The 15,643-nt window shown below is 35.5% G+C and overlaps 2 protein-coding genes across 2 annotated transcripts; both read right to left on the bottom strand.

Annotated features, from left to right (window-relative positions):
• LOC147502576 (Low affinity potassium transport system protein) lies at positions 1 to 3,936 on the bottom strand. The gene is made up of 3 exons (XM_086607347.1): positions 3,747 to 3,936; positions 1,332 to 1,933; positions 1 to 451 (listed from the first exon to the last, which is right to left on the bottom strand). The coding sequence occupies exons 2-3, from the start codon at positions 1,859 to 1,861 to the stop codon at positions 382 to 384; spliced, it is 600 nt and encodes a 199-aa protein (XP_086463473.1). The 5' UTR covers positions 1,862 to 1,933; positions 3,747 to 3,936; the 3' UTR covers positions 1 to 381.
• Positions 3,937 to 6,589: 2,653 nt separating this feature from the next.
• LOC147502575 (nuclear receptor family 2 group C protein) lies at positions 6,590 to 9,611 on the bottom strand. Its single transcript, XM_086607346.1, has 3 exons — positions 8,968 to 9,611; positions 7,842 to 7,922; positions 6,590 to 7,324 (listed from the first exon to the last, which is right to left on the bottom strand). Exons 1-3 carry the CDS (start codon positions 9,124 to 9,126, stop codon positions 6,956 to 6,958), a joined length of 609 nt encoding a protein of 202 aa, XP_086463472.1. The 5' UTR covers positions 9,127 to 9,611; the 3' UTR covers positions 6,590 to 6,955.
• Between the last annotated feature and the right edge of the window lie 6,032 nt (positions 9,612 to 15,643).

The raw sequence follows: 15,643 nt of genomic DNA, 5'->3' as shown, positions 1-15,643 counted from the left end.
TGAAAGGAAAAGGAAAAGGAAATAAATTTATGTCAATGGAGAAAAACAATGAATAGTTTAGTTACATGTATATATAAAAATTAAAAAACATGCTTCTATATCACCTAGTGGAATTGGAGAAACCTGAACCAGAAAACTAAAATCCCGATACGTAAAGACTACCGATCAATCTGCAACAATGATGACCAAGAAGAAAAATCCTCGCAATCTCAGCAGGTTGGTTCCTTCTATTAGAAACAGTCTGAATGGTTAGACATCGCAAAAGTCACAAAGCATTGCAAGTAGTCATCCACTTTGGACTTTGTTGCTTTTACATTTTCTGGAGTCACCTGGCCAAATAAACTTCACCTCAAAACACATGCACATGCTAGTCGACCTAACTCACATAATTGCACAAACACAACTCCGTTCGTTTTCCCCTTCAAACTCCTCATCTGATGCACCAACATCACTGCAAACAGAACAAATTTTATGCAAGCAATACAAAGACGGTGTTAGAGAACTAAAATTGGATCAGTCACGAAAAGACATCTACAAACATTCTTGGAATAAAATTCACAGGTAAGTTTGTCCAACAGACTTCATAATTCTACAAAGCATGCAACCCAAAGATTTATGCCAAAGTGCCTTCTAAGTTAAACCTACATTAGTTTTACAGTTTTCCTATTACTCTATAATTTTACATGCTGATAGATGGGAAGCAGTGGTCGTTCCCAGTCGACGGGGAATAAAAAACGATAGCATTTCCCAACCAATTCCGTGTGCTCGTGACTGCTTGTACAAGCCCATTCATCAATTGTTTCAAGCCACCCAGAGAAACAAACATTACAATTTTATAAAGTCCATTCCTATCATTTTGTATGGAACAACTGTAATTATCAGACCAAAACATTGGCCAGAATTAATACAAAAATGCATGAAGTGGTGTGACAAGGATGACTAGCGTCAACTCGAAGATAAAGTTGATTTGCAAAACAAGCTATTTCTAAGATTTGTAAATACTCCAGTTCCTTGGATCAGAACCAACTCTAAGACCTTCCAACGAACAAGCGTGCAAGTAATTACTAAAAGCTGGGCGTATTCATCAAGATGAAAGAAAACGAGGGAGAAAACTTGCATAGAGGCAAAGAATTGATAAGTATTCACAGCAACAATATTGCAAGACTATTAACGGATTGCAAATCAATAGGAAGTTGGATGAGGAAAAGGGAATGAATAAGAAAAGATAATAGATTACTACAATTACGACTGAATACATCGCGTGTAAACCTAAATGAAAATAGGGGAGCAAACAACTGCGTAAGGCATTGTCATATTCAAGGCTTTGGTACCTGAGTTCGAATTCTCTGATCTCAACAAGATCTTGACCACTGGCATCTGTCCATTGCACTTTCCTTCTCTCAGTACAATTAGGAGCATTGCTATCATTTTCACCCAACATCCCATGTATTGCACCAGAGCCAGAAGGCTTTTTTAAGCTGCTCTTCAGACAAGTTGTCCTCCCATCCTCGTTTTCCCCATTACCACTAACACAGCCTTCTCCCTCAGCAGAAACATGGGGATTGGGAGAGAGATCCCGTTGTTGGGTAGGACCTACTTTTGGAGGAGAGGGACCTTCAAGTCTGGAGGAAGCGCGGCCAAAGCAGATAAATGCAGCGCATCCATTGGAAACCTGATTCTTCCCGGAAGCCAGCTGGAGGTCAGGGTCGTTTACTTGCTCTACCAACTGGTACTGATTCCACGGGGAAACTCTCATGGGCTTTTCTTCGTTTTTCCGACCCAAGAGAAGAAGAGTGAGGCCTTTGCTATAACCAGTAGCTGAGGATGAGAAGAAACCTCCTCCTTCCACTGCCAATAACATCAGTTCTGCTTATCGGAGAACCAAAGAAGTTACTGTGACACATTTTATCATCTTTAAACAATTTAACCACACCTGCACATACCCATAACTCATAGTCACACAAACTATCGTCAAATATTATCAATGGTGTTTCAGTCGTATCATATTGAGATTAACAACTACCAAGAAAAACAATAAACAAAACTGAAAGTAGGAGTTCTTCCCAAGTGCTCTTTCTAAAACTTACTTAGGTTGAGATTTACTGATTTAGTAGAATAACAAGGTTAAACCATTAAGCCCCAGACCACTATCTCAACAAAGCTCTCGATAGAAATCATCCTAATCCCCAAAACGTCCTCCCAACCCCATCTCGGATATACAAGTTGGAAAGTTACAACACTCAAGATTGCTTATGACCACACCCTACTCATACACTCAATGAGGGTTTCTACCATGACCAATACTTGCGCCAATTCCACCTATGAGGTTGGTAATTGGACTTTGAATCCTCAATCGCATAAATTCCGCCAAAATGGTCAACGAATGATGGACCCATTTCATATCTGCCTTTTCTTCACTCCCCCGGCCGTAGTATTTCACCTGTCATGCTTATCTTAGTGCTATCTTTCCTTTTTCCCTTGAGATCATCCTTGGCACAGTAAGTACCTTAAACCTTTTTCTCTGAAATTTTTATCAGGCAATTCAATAGCATTCCACTGCTATTAGGGGTGATGTGAAAGGCTCTTGCACACTCCACATAATTGCAAGTTAAAGCCATTATTTCTTCCCATATCAACTTTCTGGACCACTTATTAAGTAGACTTAGTTTTTTGTAAATCATTGGTTCCACCTAACATTCACTAGGTTCAGCACAAACCAATGACCCAACTCCACAAAACCCGATGCCAACCTCCCCTCCCCTCCCACAAAGACTTTCCCTGTGTACTTACCCAAGTGAGAAAGGAAGGGCAATCATGATATCATAAATTGGTCGGGACTCGGGATAAGTCTCTCTCTCTCTCTCTCTCACAGCCTATATTGCTCTGTAAACTTGTCTTCATGTGCAAGAAATTAGTATTCAGACAAGAGAATACGACCAGAGGCTGATTTTCAACTACAACAGTAAAAAAAACAATAAAGTGACTCCACTCTGCCTTCTACCAAAGGGAATTCCTGTTCCGCCCCCATTAAGGCAAATGGTAGGCATGACTTATTATTCTTTAAAGATTGCCCCATCTTCTGGGCCACTTAACCAAAACTTCCTCAACACATGCATTTGGACTCCAAGATGAATGACCAAAACCACTTCCTTCCTCTACAACTAAAGAGAAAGAAAGAAACCAGCTGATAATGTGACCAACTATAATTTTTTTACTAAATAAGACGGCAGAAATAAAATACCAAAAAAAATAGTTTTAATAATACCAACTTATTCAAGAATAAAGTCAAACTTCTCAAGCTCTCAATAAAGTATACTAAATATATAACATAAAAATTAAACAAATAAAATAAAAACTATATATCAATTTTCTCTCAACAAGCACCTAACACCCATCAACATTTTCATGAAAAGTTATATACATCTCTCAAGGATCTCTAAAGTCCACCACAGTTTAGAAAGAATTAAAGTTAATCCAGATATACGTCTCTCTCTCTAATTATAAACATACCTAAAAATAAATAAATTCATTCAAACCCAAAAACCATTTCTAACTCCAAACATATCTACCTAAGCTCAATTTACCTAAAAACACATATATAGAAAGAAAAAAAAATATATATATAGGCAGCATAGAAACTTAAAGATCTCTTTACCCTTTATCCAAATTCAGCTGAACACTAAGCACATTCATTCAAAAAGTAATAAAACAGATATACAAACTTTCCCACTAAAACTTTTAGTTACCTTAAGAGTTCCAAATAAAGAGATTTAAGATCTGCCCAGTGATGTAAGTTTCCAGCACATGTTGTTGTGTTGAGAAGATATGAAAGAGAGAAGAAAAGATTTGAGGTTGTGCTTGGTTTTTTGTTAGTGAGAAGAAAGAATGAATGAGCGAAGTGAGATGATGACGTGACTTTGTTGTATGTATGATAACAATGGGTCACTTTCATTACTGTATTTTATTATTTTTATTTTAATTAGTTTCTTTTCATAGTAAAAAAAAGAGAAAGGTTGCTTTTGTTTGCTTGCCTGCTGCAGCTGCATTTGTTTTTTGACTGTTTCTTTTTCTTATCTTTATCCATTCTTTTCAAAAAGATAAAAATTTGCTCTAATGCTTAACATGTACACCTGACAATCTGACAGGCTCTGGCTACAAGTCTGCAACATAGAATCAAAATGTCTTGAAACATACGGAATTTTCTGATATGCCAGGCTGTTGAGTACGTTTTTTTGCTGTTTATTGCATATGACATTAAATGCATTTTAAGGAATTTAAGCTACATATGCACTCACTCAACAAATGACCGTGATTAGACGCCCTGGCCAAGTTACGTCAACCACAGAGACCAACTTGATTACTTTTTAAATGCTTTTGGATCATTTTTGCTATTGTGTGGCTAAGTAAGAAGTATAAATTCTGTCAAAGTTATACGTAATGTTCTACTTTCTGTTTTTATGTGTTTTGGAAAGAGAAAAAAACGAGTAGTTTCAGTTTAGAGAAGGATTCAATGTTGACGGCTGACCATTACAGAGACTAAATTTATAAAACCAGCGGCATTAGCCCATTTTCGTTCTCATTTGTCAACTAAGTGACTGTTGGTTTTTTTTTAGGGGCGCCAATTAACTGAAAATTAAATGAATCCACCAAAAATTATAATTTTTTTTGGCTTCCGCTACGGCACCTTCCATTACGTATAAAATTTTCACTTGACCTAAAAACCATATTTTATATTAGGCACCTCCCATGTACATCAAATTAACATGTTGGCAATCTATTATACTCATTCCTCTCCCCCCAACTCAAAGTTACGGTTTACATAAATAAAATGATTATAATCAAACATTTACAAATTTTACATAATATTTAGTTTTAAATCTAAATTTGTTATTTTTCATTTTATTTTATACAATTGTAAATCAACAACTAGTTAGGGTTAACAAATTTCGTACTAAAGTCTCATATAAATTGTTCTCAATAGCTATCTTAATTTCAAATTTTACTCAAAATTTCTATAAATGTTTGAAATTTTACACAAATATCAATACAAAATTCGGTAATAATTTAGTGGATGTGGTTAGAGATTAGTCGAAAAGAGAAGAAAGACACGAAAGCTAAAACTCCAGTTTCTCCGTTCTTGATGAATTGGGTGGGAGGCCAAATTAGCCAAGGTCTGCCCAACACAATTTAGGAGGTGTCAATAGCAGGACTATCATTAAAGAAAATCAGTTGTAAATTTTTATACCACCAAAAAGCTAGGCTGGAAATTTTGGATCAATTACAAGTGGATCCTACAACCTCCAACGATCATGTGCACAAATGAACAACATGCGAGATAAATGGCCTTTCCCAAAGTCTATGTCAATATAGGTAGTAAAAGCATCGAGGCAAATGGGTCCTCAGCTTAGCTGAAGAAGTATACTGTCTATATTACATGCCCGCCGGATGGCCCAGATGTAACACATGTAATACGATAAGAACAATAATTTGTTCTAAACCCTGCAATAACTATATGTCAATTCCCATCTAAATTTTCATATTTGATGAGCTTGCCGACAGATATCCAACCAGAAAAATGCTATTGCCGTTTGTGCGTAATAATTGTAGAAATATGGATGAAACAAAGATGGAGAGCAAACAATTGTATCAAAGTAAGTAAATTGAGGCAACTTCAAATAATCACAGAGGTTTGCGAAAATGAACAATGAAATAAACAATTTTTTTCTAACTTACTGACAAAGACACCCCCCCCCCACACTAACTGTACCACACGACATAACAAGACCTCTTAAGCTTCTCCAAATAAGGATAACCTATATTAGAGACCTACAACTGAGCAACTGCAAGGCATTGCCATCTTTCAATCTGCAGTTCATCCTCCCGCCACTTGAAATAGCGTCAAAGCATAAGCCTTCAGCATTCAAACTATTGCAGACACAACCTACAGCATTCGAGACATGCAGACTGCAAAGTCCTAAAGAGGCTAAACATTCATGATGTCCATTTGGTATGTGTGTGTTGGAGGGGGGGGGGGATGGGGATCACTGATTAGGATCGAGTTTCATTGAAACACAAAAAAAACCACATTTGCCAGATATAACCACTCCCCTTACACTAAAGAAAAGACATGGTTAGTCATGCATTTATCAGCCTAGAGGTCGTTTGTCCCAGTGAACCAAACAAGGTAAGAGTACAACAATTTTCTACTTTGGTTTTTCATTTCTACCTTACATGGGAGGACAAAAAATATGTGTTCAATAGTCGATATTCAATTCGATTGCAAATCATCAATAACTTATCTTACATTTCTATTATAATATCACCGTTCAAAACTAAAAGAGGCGCCATTAGTCCTCTACTGAGCCGAAGCTCTGTTCCTCATATACAATAGCTAATATTTGTGATACGAGAGGCTTGTCATGGTTGTCCTGATGAAAGTTGGGCATTTAGGTCCACCCAAATAGCCTGGATGTATACTGAGGCCTTGAAAGTAATATAAACAAGATTCTGGGCATTGGTTTTAATTGCATAACTAGTCAGTTCATAGACAGACAACATAACATCCCTGAATGTACAAATTTTCGAAGTATAAAAAACTAACAAAAGAACATAGCATTAACCACAAGTTAATAGGATGTCATACCAAAATAAAGAAAACCTACAATCAAATGTTGTCCATCTTCAAACTATTGAAATACCCTTAAACTTAATATAAGGAACACAACCCAAAGGATCACAGAGAACCTGTTTGTAGGATCAGCCAACGATTTCCCAAATGCGCTCTGCACCATTGGAAACTTCTGTGTTCCTTCAACCAAACCATGAACCAAGCAACTTTAGCATCATCTTTATAAGGAGACATCTTCCATCAAACAAGTTGTGCAGGAACAAATAAAACTGAATTGATGCATGCTTTCTGGACTTCTGCCAGCACATGCAGAGAGCCGTACAAGGCTCAGTAAGAATTATCTGCACCAGGACTATCCGCGTTCATGTCCATAGATGAATCATTCCCGCTAAAGGTATTAGAATCTCTGCTTTGAAGATGAGAGCTGTTTTCATTAGTCCTGGCTCCCTGGGACAAATGATAGTGCTGAATGCTTCGACGAACAGGGCTTGACAGTGCATTTGCAAAAACTGAGTTCTTCGCTTGATGATCACCATGTCCCGAACGCACACCTTGCCCAGCAGTGGCTGAGCCTAATGAGCCAGAAGAGACTTGGACGCCTGAGTTCTGAAAGTGCATTGTCGACTGAGTTTGCTGATGTTGGTATGGATGCCTGGGAGACATTTGAGGTTCCTCACCACCATAGTCAAGCTCGTTCTGTAGATACAAAATTAGTTGGTGAGTCATTAAGAACTAAAATCAAATACATATACGCACCATGCATATAACTGAATACCATATATACACACCATGCAAAAGAAGCACAAAATATCAATCTGAAAATCTTTATTTTTAGATTTAAGTGCTCACCGAAGTCGCAAAAATTTAAAGATCAAATAATTTTGGTATAAAGCAGTTTTGAACTCCAAGTGTTTCCAATTACTATCGAATTTAAAATCTCATTAAAACATACATAAAATTTGGCATTGCACTTACTACAGAAAAAATAGCAAAAAGAAACGAAAAAATATCAGTTGGTTCATGAAATGTACTTGGTTCTCAACACCCTGGATATTCACAAAATTTCGTGAAATTACACCACAATTGAAAAGCGCTCCCAGATAACTTAATAATATAACCAACATGTAATATAAATAAGAACAAAATATATTGATGGATTTGATGTCAATACGAAAAAAACCCAAAATAAATAAACATCTGCTAGAAAATATACCTGCAAATAAGAAAAAATATCAGATGTTGTCACTCTTGAACTTTCCTCCTGCTGCCTCAAGATCCATTCATATAGTTTTTCCTGTAAAGAATCAATTTGAAACCAATGAATATATAAAGAAAACTCAATAATTCTATTTTGTTACCACTTATCACACGTAACTTACATTTGGCAAAAAAAAAAGGTGATATAGACTCAAATGTCATAGAAGACAGCTGTTTACCTAAGAGTCGAGACACACAAACACACAGAATGACTAACATAGCTATGCGGAAGACAGCAACTTGCCAATATGGCACAGATATACACAAGTGAAAAAACAGTGGCTCTCACTCCAACAATGACTGAGAAATAATATATAGAAAAGACAATTTTTAGCGTACCTTAAGCACTACCACTATACACTATTTTTAATTTTTTTTCGGTCGATAAAACAATATTGTATTAGAATATCAGTACCACTACCACTTTAGACTAATAAACCCGACCTTCCTTATACAATGGCAAATGCCAATCGACTCCAAAAACACCCAACTGTGTAACAACTAATTAATCATATCAAAGGGAGTGTAAGTTTAACAGGGTAAGGCACGTGCCTGGTAATACAGTCACAAACCCTAGACTCGAGATCTCCCAAACGGCCAAACCAATACCACAGCATGCATCTCAATAGGTGAAAAATCATATAAAAGCGGGGACTGAACTGTACGAGCAAATTTTCCATTCTCAAAAGCAATGGCTAGGAAAAAAAATATATTGCATCACATCCTTTAAAATAATCAACTATGAATGTCAAAGCCCGCAATTTCGTAAAACACAAGTCAACTAAATTCAAATACAACTTCTACTTCCATCCTGTATATAAACGCTGCACCAACTAAATTTAATCAAAACTCATGTTAACACGCTAACCAAATGCCCAATGATAATAATTAATCAAAATCCCTCATTTCTAGAAGACAACACAATTAATAGAAAAAAACAACATATCAATCACAATTAACCTAATAAAACTAACAAACATGGGAAAATAATTCAAAGTTAAAACCTTTAAACAAATTTCCTACCAGATCAATCAAACTAACGACAAATTAAAAACAAAAACAAAAAATAATAATTATTATACCAGTGCATGTCTTTCCCCGGCCTGAAAAGCCAACTTCTGTTGATTCATAGCTTGTGTATAAAGTTGCGACAATGAATTGGCCGCACTACAAAAAGTTGAATACATCGTTCGATCGACTTCGTCTAAACGAGTTGCAACAGATTTTCTCTTCTTTGCCATCCTTGATTTTAAAAAAAAAAAATTGTTCTCTCTCTCTTTCTAATCTTATTATTAATGGGAGGAAAGAAGAAAGTCTATTTGATTCATTCACAGTGGGTTGTGTTGTGGGGTGTTGTGGGTTGACAGGTTAACTATCATACGCCCATACTTGCCTTACCACCCGTCGAGCCTTGTTTTGGTGGGCGTTTCTTTTCTAAGAAAACTCCAAACCTTTTTTCTCTCTCTGCTCTATTCTACGTAATTTGAGATGCTGCCATCCACGTGTCGATTTTGGAGATGTGGTGCTGATTGGAACTCTGTATTTGGGTTGGTTTTGTTTCTAAGTGCATTTTTAATATTTATAATGGAGTTGTGAACTTGTACTAAGGCAATTAGGGCATTCGCCAACTCCAATAGTTTTATGTCAATGTCAATTAACCAATTCAAGTTAAAACATTATGATTTTTACTTAAAGTATAGTAGGTCTAGCGATTAAGGGATTTTGTTGTTTTTGTTAGTGGTCGCGTTTCTAAGATCTATAGAGTAACTCTCAAGGACGCCATGACCCATTGATCGGTTGGTAGTGCGGTTCACTATTTAGCCAGTTTGGTCATGGGATCGAGTCGAGGCAAAAAAGAAAAAGAAAAAAATCACTATCGAACTCACTATTTTTTTTTTTATAATGACTCACAAGGACCATATAGATTTTAAGGCTAAATTAAAACGGGCCCGATAATAAAAAGTCAAGTTTACTTTTGACGCAAAATAACAAAACAACCCAACTCAACCAAAACGATATGGCGTATGGTAATCATTGTTCATATCTATTGTTCATACCTGAAGTAATGTTTTATATTGGTAAGTAAATCAAAAGATTGTTGAGGTTCACCATATATTATTTGGAAAATGGATTGATGGGAGTTATGAAAGAGAAAAGACAATATTCTTAGCTTTAGGACTTGTTTTTAATGACTCAACTTTGTATCGAATGAACAACTTAAATGAAACAACTTGATTGATGAAAATAAAAATGTCACAGCCCGAATTTCTAAACAATTACAAAGTGAATATTTGAAATATAAATATCTCAAACATCACTATGTTCAATTGTCTAAAACTCAGGCTATGATGGGGTGGATACAACACATGCCAAGACCGAAAACCCACATCATAAAGAATCAACTTAACAACAATAATCTCCAAAATTTCTCAACCATCATTTTATTAAAAGACTATCTTCTGTCCAAAAATCATCAAAATAAAACTCTAAGAATAAAAAGTCTTCAACATCGTATTCTCATGTCATGCTGAATATGAAATTACGTTATTACATACTTCCAAAAAGATCAGACCTAAAAAAATAACTAACGGACTGCACCAGGAAAGAATCCAAATCAAACGTCGTGGTTCCACTGTCTTTCCCCTATGTTCTCAATAACACACTCACGTTGCCAAAACAAAACAAGCATGGGTCAGCAAAATGGAATTTGCTGATATGAGTAGATTAACAACATAAAAACAATTCCATACTTTAATTATCCAAACCACACTTTATATGTACCCATAACTTAATCATTCTCAATTTAGAAGACAAGTAGTTCTGTTATTTTAACCGGCATAGTTTCTTCCTAAGCAAGACTTCCATTCTATTAACTCATTATAATAACTTAGTAATTGAATTAAATCTTATCGATATCTACTTCTATATAAGGGTAGGACAGCGTCCCTGCACAAAATATTATTAAGTCCTACCCTCCTGTAAACGGAAGTTATAAATTCTAAATAACATATGTAGATATCCTATAAGTATTCAAATGCAAGTCCAATCACACCCGCACAATCAAATCAATTCTCTTATTAATTATTTATTTATTTTTCTTATACACCCACCATTTAGTACCTATGTACCTTATGTTATTCCCGCCACATTCAATGAATACCCGGGTTATTCATGGCACAGTCAATGAATACCTAGTTGTAACGCTAATGGGCCATTTATGGCACATTCAATAAATGACCACCTATCACATGACATCTTCAGTCATAAAATCTCATTTCCAAAACTTGAGGCGTGGAGAGATTCAAAAAGGGTGTGGTAAATGTGTTGAGAACACTATTGAACTTTATTCCATATATTATTTCAAAGAACGGAGGAGTATCTTGTTTCTTGTATTATTGTTTACGCGTTATTAATATATCGATGTCTAAGTGTCATAGCGTCGTATATCATAAAAGACTGATATATCACATAGTAGTTAATACACGTACACACGTATATATATAAAGTCTTAGCCTAACGCCAAGCACGCTAATAGCCCTAGTCCTATCATAATAGACCTAATCATTTGCCGAGTCAAAGGCCAAACTTGGTAAACTGGTCAAAGTCAACCTGCCAAGGGTCAATAGCAGTCAACCAGTCCTAAACTCCCTCTAACCAAAATCTAAAGACTAAGGTCCAAAGCCTTTAGCCTTTCCCAAGCCCCATATAAACTTAAGCCCATAAATTTATAACTTGACCCACTTTGATTTATAAAACCAACCCACAAAAAATGAAAACCGGCCCAAAGAAATAAACTGAAACCGCCCCAAAGAACTAAAGAAATGAGCTGGCCCAAACAAAACAATCTAAGGTCCAAGCCCAACAGCAAAATAATTTCGCTGGTCATCTTCTTTCTCGTCTCACCAGCGCCTCCACCACCACAACAACCACCATAACCACCACTATTAAACCACTCGGTTTTAACCCTTACAAAAAACCCAATATGCCAATACCACAAAATCGTGATTCCCTCCCTTCTCAAAAATTGCGTTTTGGCGGCCATTAATGCTTCTTCAAGCTTCAATCGCCCCTTTCTAGCACCCATTCAAACATCAAATATCAACCTCAAATCAACACATTAAAAAAAAATCAACAACAAGAGTTCAAACCAAATTAAACAGGACAGGCGACGCCATTAACAGCTTCTTCAAAGCTTCGACAACCCACATCTCAGTATCTCACTACACCAACAATCACAGTCAATTCAAAATAAAAACGCATATATAACTACCTAGTTCGACCACGACATTTACAGTAACCATTAATCAATTTATGTACTCGTTTTGTTTCAATGGATCGGGGCAGGTTTTCTGGCGACAATTTCGAACCAAAAAAACGATGGATTAAACCATAAAATTTTAAATGTATAATCGACCATATGAACACAATATGTATTCTCCAATTTACAAGATACTGAGTGAGCAAAAACAGAAACTTAAAATGAGCAGTAAAACAGAAAATTTATATCTTTATAACTTTGTCAGTAAACCCAAAAACAGGCCGTAAGAGTAATAATAGTAAGAAATTTCATGTTCAGTGAAGTGAAAGATGTATTCTCTACTCACCCGTAGTACGCTCCGACTATCAGCTAGCTATCAGTAGATTTTCAAAAAAAACCTTCTTTTCCTCTCTCAGTAAAACTCTCCATTTTTTTTCTGTGTAAAACTCTCTGTGTTTCCAAACTCTCCGCACAAACTCCTTTTTGTTTTTAAATCCCCCCCCCCTCTAAAAACAAGGAAGGAAAGTTTATCTTTTAACCCTACTGGGTTTCCTATCCTTACTAATATATCTTATATTTTGTTTTATCTATTATTATTATTATTATTATTATTATTATTATTATTATGGTAATAGGAAAAGTAAAAGAAAAACAATGGGTGTTATAAAAAAACTTTGAGTGAAGATTGAAACATAAATTTGAAAAGAAACAACTTTGATTAAAAATTGAAACAAAAACATGAAAAGAAAAAGATTGGATTGAATAACAAAAAGTAAAAACAAAACTTGAATGTAAATGACTTAAAATATAAATTATACTCTACTCCTACATGACATTATAATAAGTCTAGGCGCATTCTCTCCTCCTACTTTTAGGTTCTTATACCCCTATTTTTACAAAAATCTGATTTGTCTTCTCCTCTACAATCAAGACACCTCACCATGTTGTTTTATGCTTTTTCTTTTGTTTTTTCATATCTTCTTAATTAAGCTAGGTTTTGAGCAAGTCTTCTTTTGTATCAAGGACATCCATCTCTAGTTTTCTGAGTTAAGGACGTGACTTTTCAGTTCTCTGGTGTTGAGTCATTGACCTTTGACTTTGACTTTTTTAACACTTTTTCATAGCAACTGTCGATGTATAGGTTTCTATTACCTATAACTTGATGTTGAGGTTGTTTGGGGATGGCTAACTCTTTCTTGGGATAAAAGTTGACTACATATCAAGTTTTGTGGGTGAACTTGAATCAAGCCTTACGTAGTTCATCTCTCTCTACTTATAGGTGTTTGATCTGACTTTCCTTATTTGCTTCAGGCCGTTGTTAAGTGTAGATCCATATTTTGTGCTCCCTTGATGATTCGTCATTACTTATGCTGTTACAAAGTAACTACCTCCTTTATTAGTGCGTTGACTGAGCTTTAGGATCGCGATAGATCATTTGTTTCCATGTATGGTTGTATTTGATATTTAGGACGACCTAAGTTTGGGCCGCGATTACGTCATGGTGGCGTAGTACAACCTTGTGATATACGAGTTGTGCATATATGACCTGGTATGTGGACACGTGTGTTGTAGTGATTGGTTTGAGAACGGAGGGTACTTACACCAGCTTTGAGTATTCATAATAAGCCTTAATAAGACTCATTTTGATGCTAAGATGCAGCTTTTATGATAAACGACATGAAATGCTCTGCAACCTGAAAAAGACAATAAAAGGGTTGTAATGTAGTAGTGTAAGAGTAATAAAATACACATTTGAGAGCTGATCAATACCTCAACATAATGTATGATTAGTGAGAACACGTATTGGAGTATGAATATACCTATTTGGGGTATGATTAGTAAGAACACATATTAGAGTATAAACAATCACTGTTTATATCTCAACATGAGCTGTGAACAATCATTGTTCATACCTCAACTTAATGTCTGATCAGTAAGAATACTTATTTAGCGTATGAACCTCAATATAAGCTACGAACAATCTTTATTCATACCTTAGCATAATGTATAATGCATGTTAACTTATTTGGGGTATGAACAAACATTGTTCATACATGAAATTGTTTATACCAAAACGATAGAAAGGGTAAAATCATAAGATATTAATTTCAAATCCAGGTTATTTGTCTTTAAGGGTTATTTTCACCCAAAAATTAAGTTTGCGAGTGATTTTGAAAAAAAAATGTGCACTTGAGAGTGATTTTGGCCCGAGGGACCAATTTCTTGTCATATATAACTATTTTTTTTTCTCGATAAATAGCATGTTATTTATATTAAACCTAAACCGATAGAAGTCTGCAACAAGCATACACTTTGGATGAGCATGCATCTCTTTCTAGCTGGTGGTTAGCCCAGCCAACCAAAATATGGACGTCCCCATTAAACTTCCTACTTACCCATACGAAGTTTGAGTAAGTAAACCCTATTACAAGTGATATGATGGAGTTCCTAAGAGCTTCCAATCATCATTTGCATCCTGGTTCATTGAGAGCTTTAATAACTTCCATACAATCTCCTACAAATGCAAACTCTACTCCCTCTAAATGTCTAGCCAGCTTTACTGCAATTTCTATCACTTTCATTTCAGCCTTTTCAGGAACTCTATCCTTAACCCTCCTAATAGCAGCTCCTAATACCTTGCCAACACTATCCCATGCTATGCTGTCTGCACCAGCCTAGCATGTCACTTGGTTCTAAGAAGCCCCAGGGATTTCCAAGTCCACTCCATCCTTACAAAGGACAGCCAGACCACCACTAATCCCCATAGCCGGAAGTCCGGAACTACAAAGCAACCACTAAACTTAAGAACTCCACTTAAGCTACTAATATTATCACTAATGACATTTGTTTCTGAGAGACTAATCAGCTCCCAAATGTATGTGCGTTTAATTTATTGCATTTACATTACTGCATTATAACCTTAATTTCTTATGCATAATAAACAGACAACTCATAATGTTTACTATATTTTGCAAGTTACAGACAATTTTAGGCCACTTATTATAAAATATGCATTTTAGCGCTAAAATGAGTTTTATTAATTAACGTTTTTATGAGGACTCAAGTGGCTATGAAAAAGTGCTGAAAAAATCAAATTCAAAGTCAAAGGTCAAAAGTCAAAAGTCAATAACTCAAACCCATAAGACTGAAAGTCATGTCCTTAACTCAGAAGATTGGGGATGGATGATCTTGTCACAAAATAAGACTTGCTCAAAACCTAGCTTGATCAAGAAGGTAGAGAAAAATCAAAAGCAAAAGCATAAAGAATAAGTAAAAAAACAAATTGGTGAGGTGTCTCAATTGTAAAGAGAAAGGGCAAATCAGTCATTGTAAAAGTAGGAGTATAAAAGCAAAAAATAGGGAGAGAAAGCATTATCCAATTTTTGGTTTGACAACCTAAAATTTGAGATCAATTTTATCATGTTTTCTTAGGTAGATTTATATTACTGCATTTTATTTTATTGTATTGTTATTTATTTATTTCAATTTATCTTGTTTTA

This window comes from Coptis chinensis, chromosome 4 (genome assembly GCF_015680905.1).
Source record: "Coptis chinensis isolate HL-2020 chromosome 4, ASM1568090v1, whole genome shotgun sequence".
Classification (NCBI taxonomy): domain Eukaryota; kingdom Viridiplantae; phylum Streptophyta; class Magnoliopsida; order Ranunculales; family Ranunculaceae; genus Coptis; species Coptis chinensis.
Note: the sequence above shows the minus strand (reverse complement) of the source record. Positions and strands in the feature narration are given on the sequence as shown.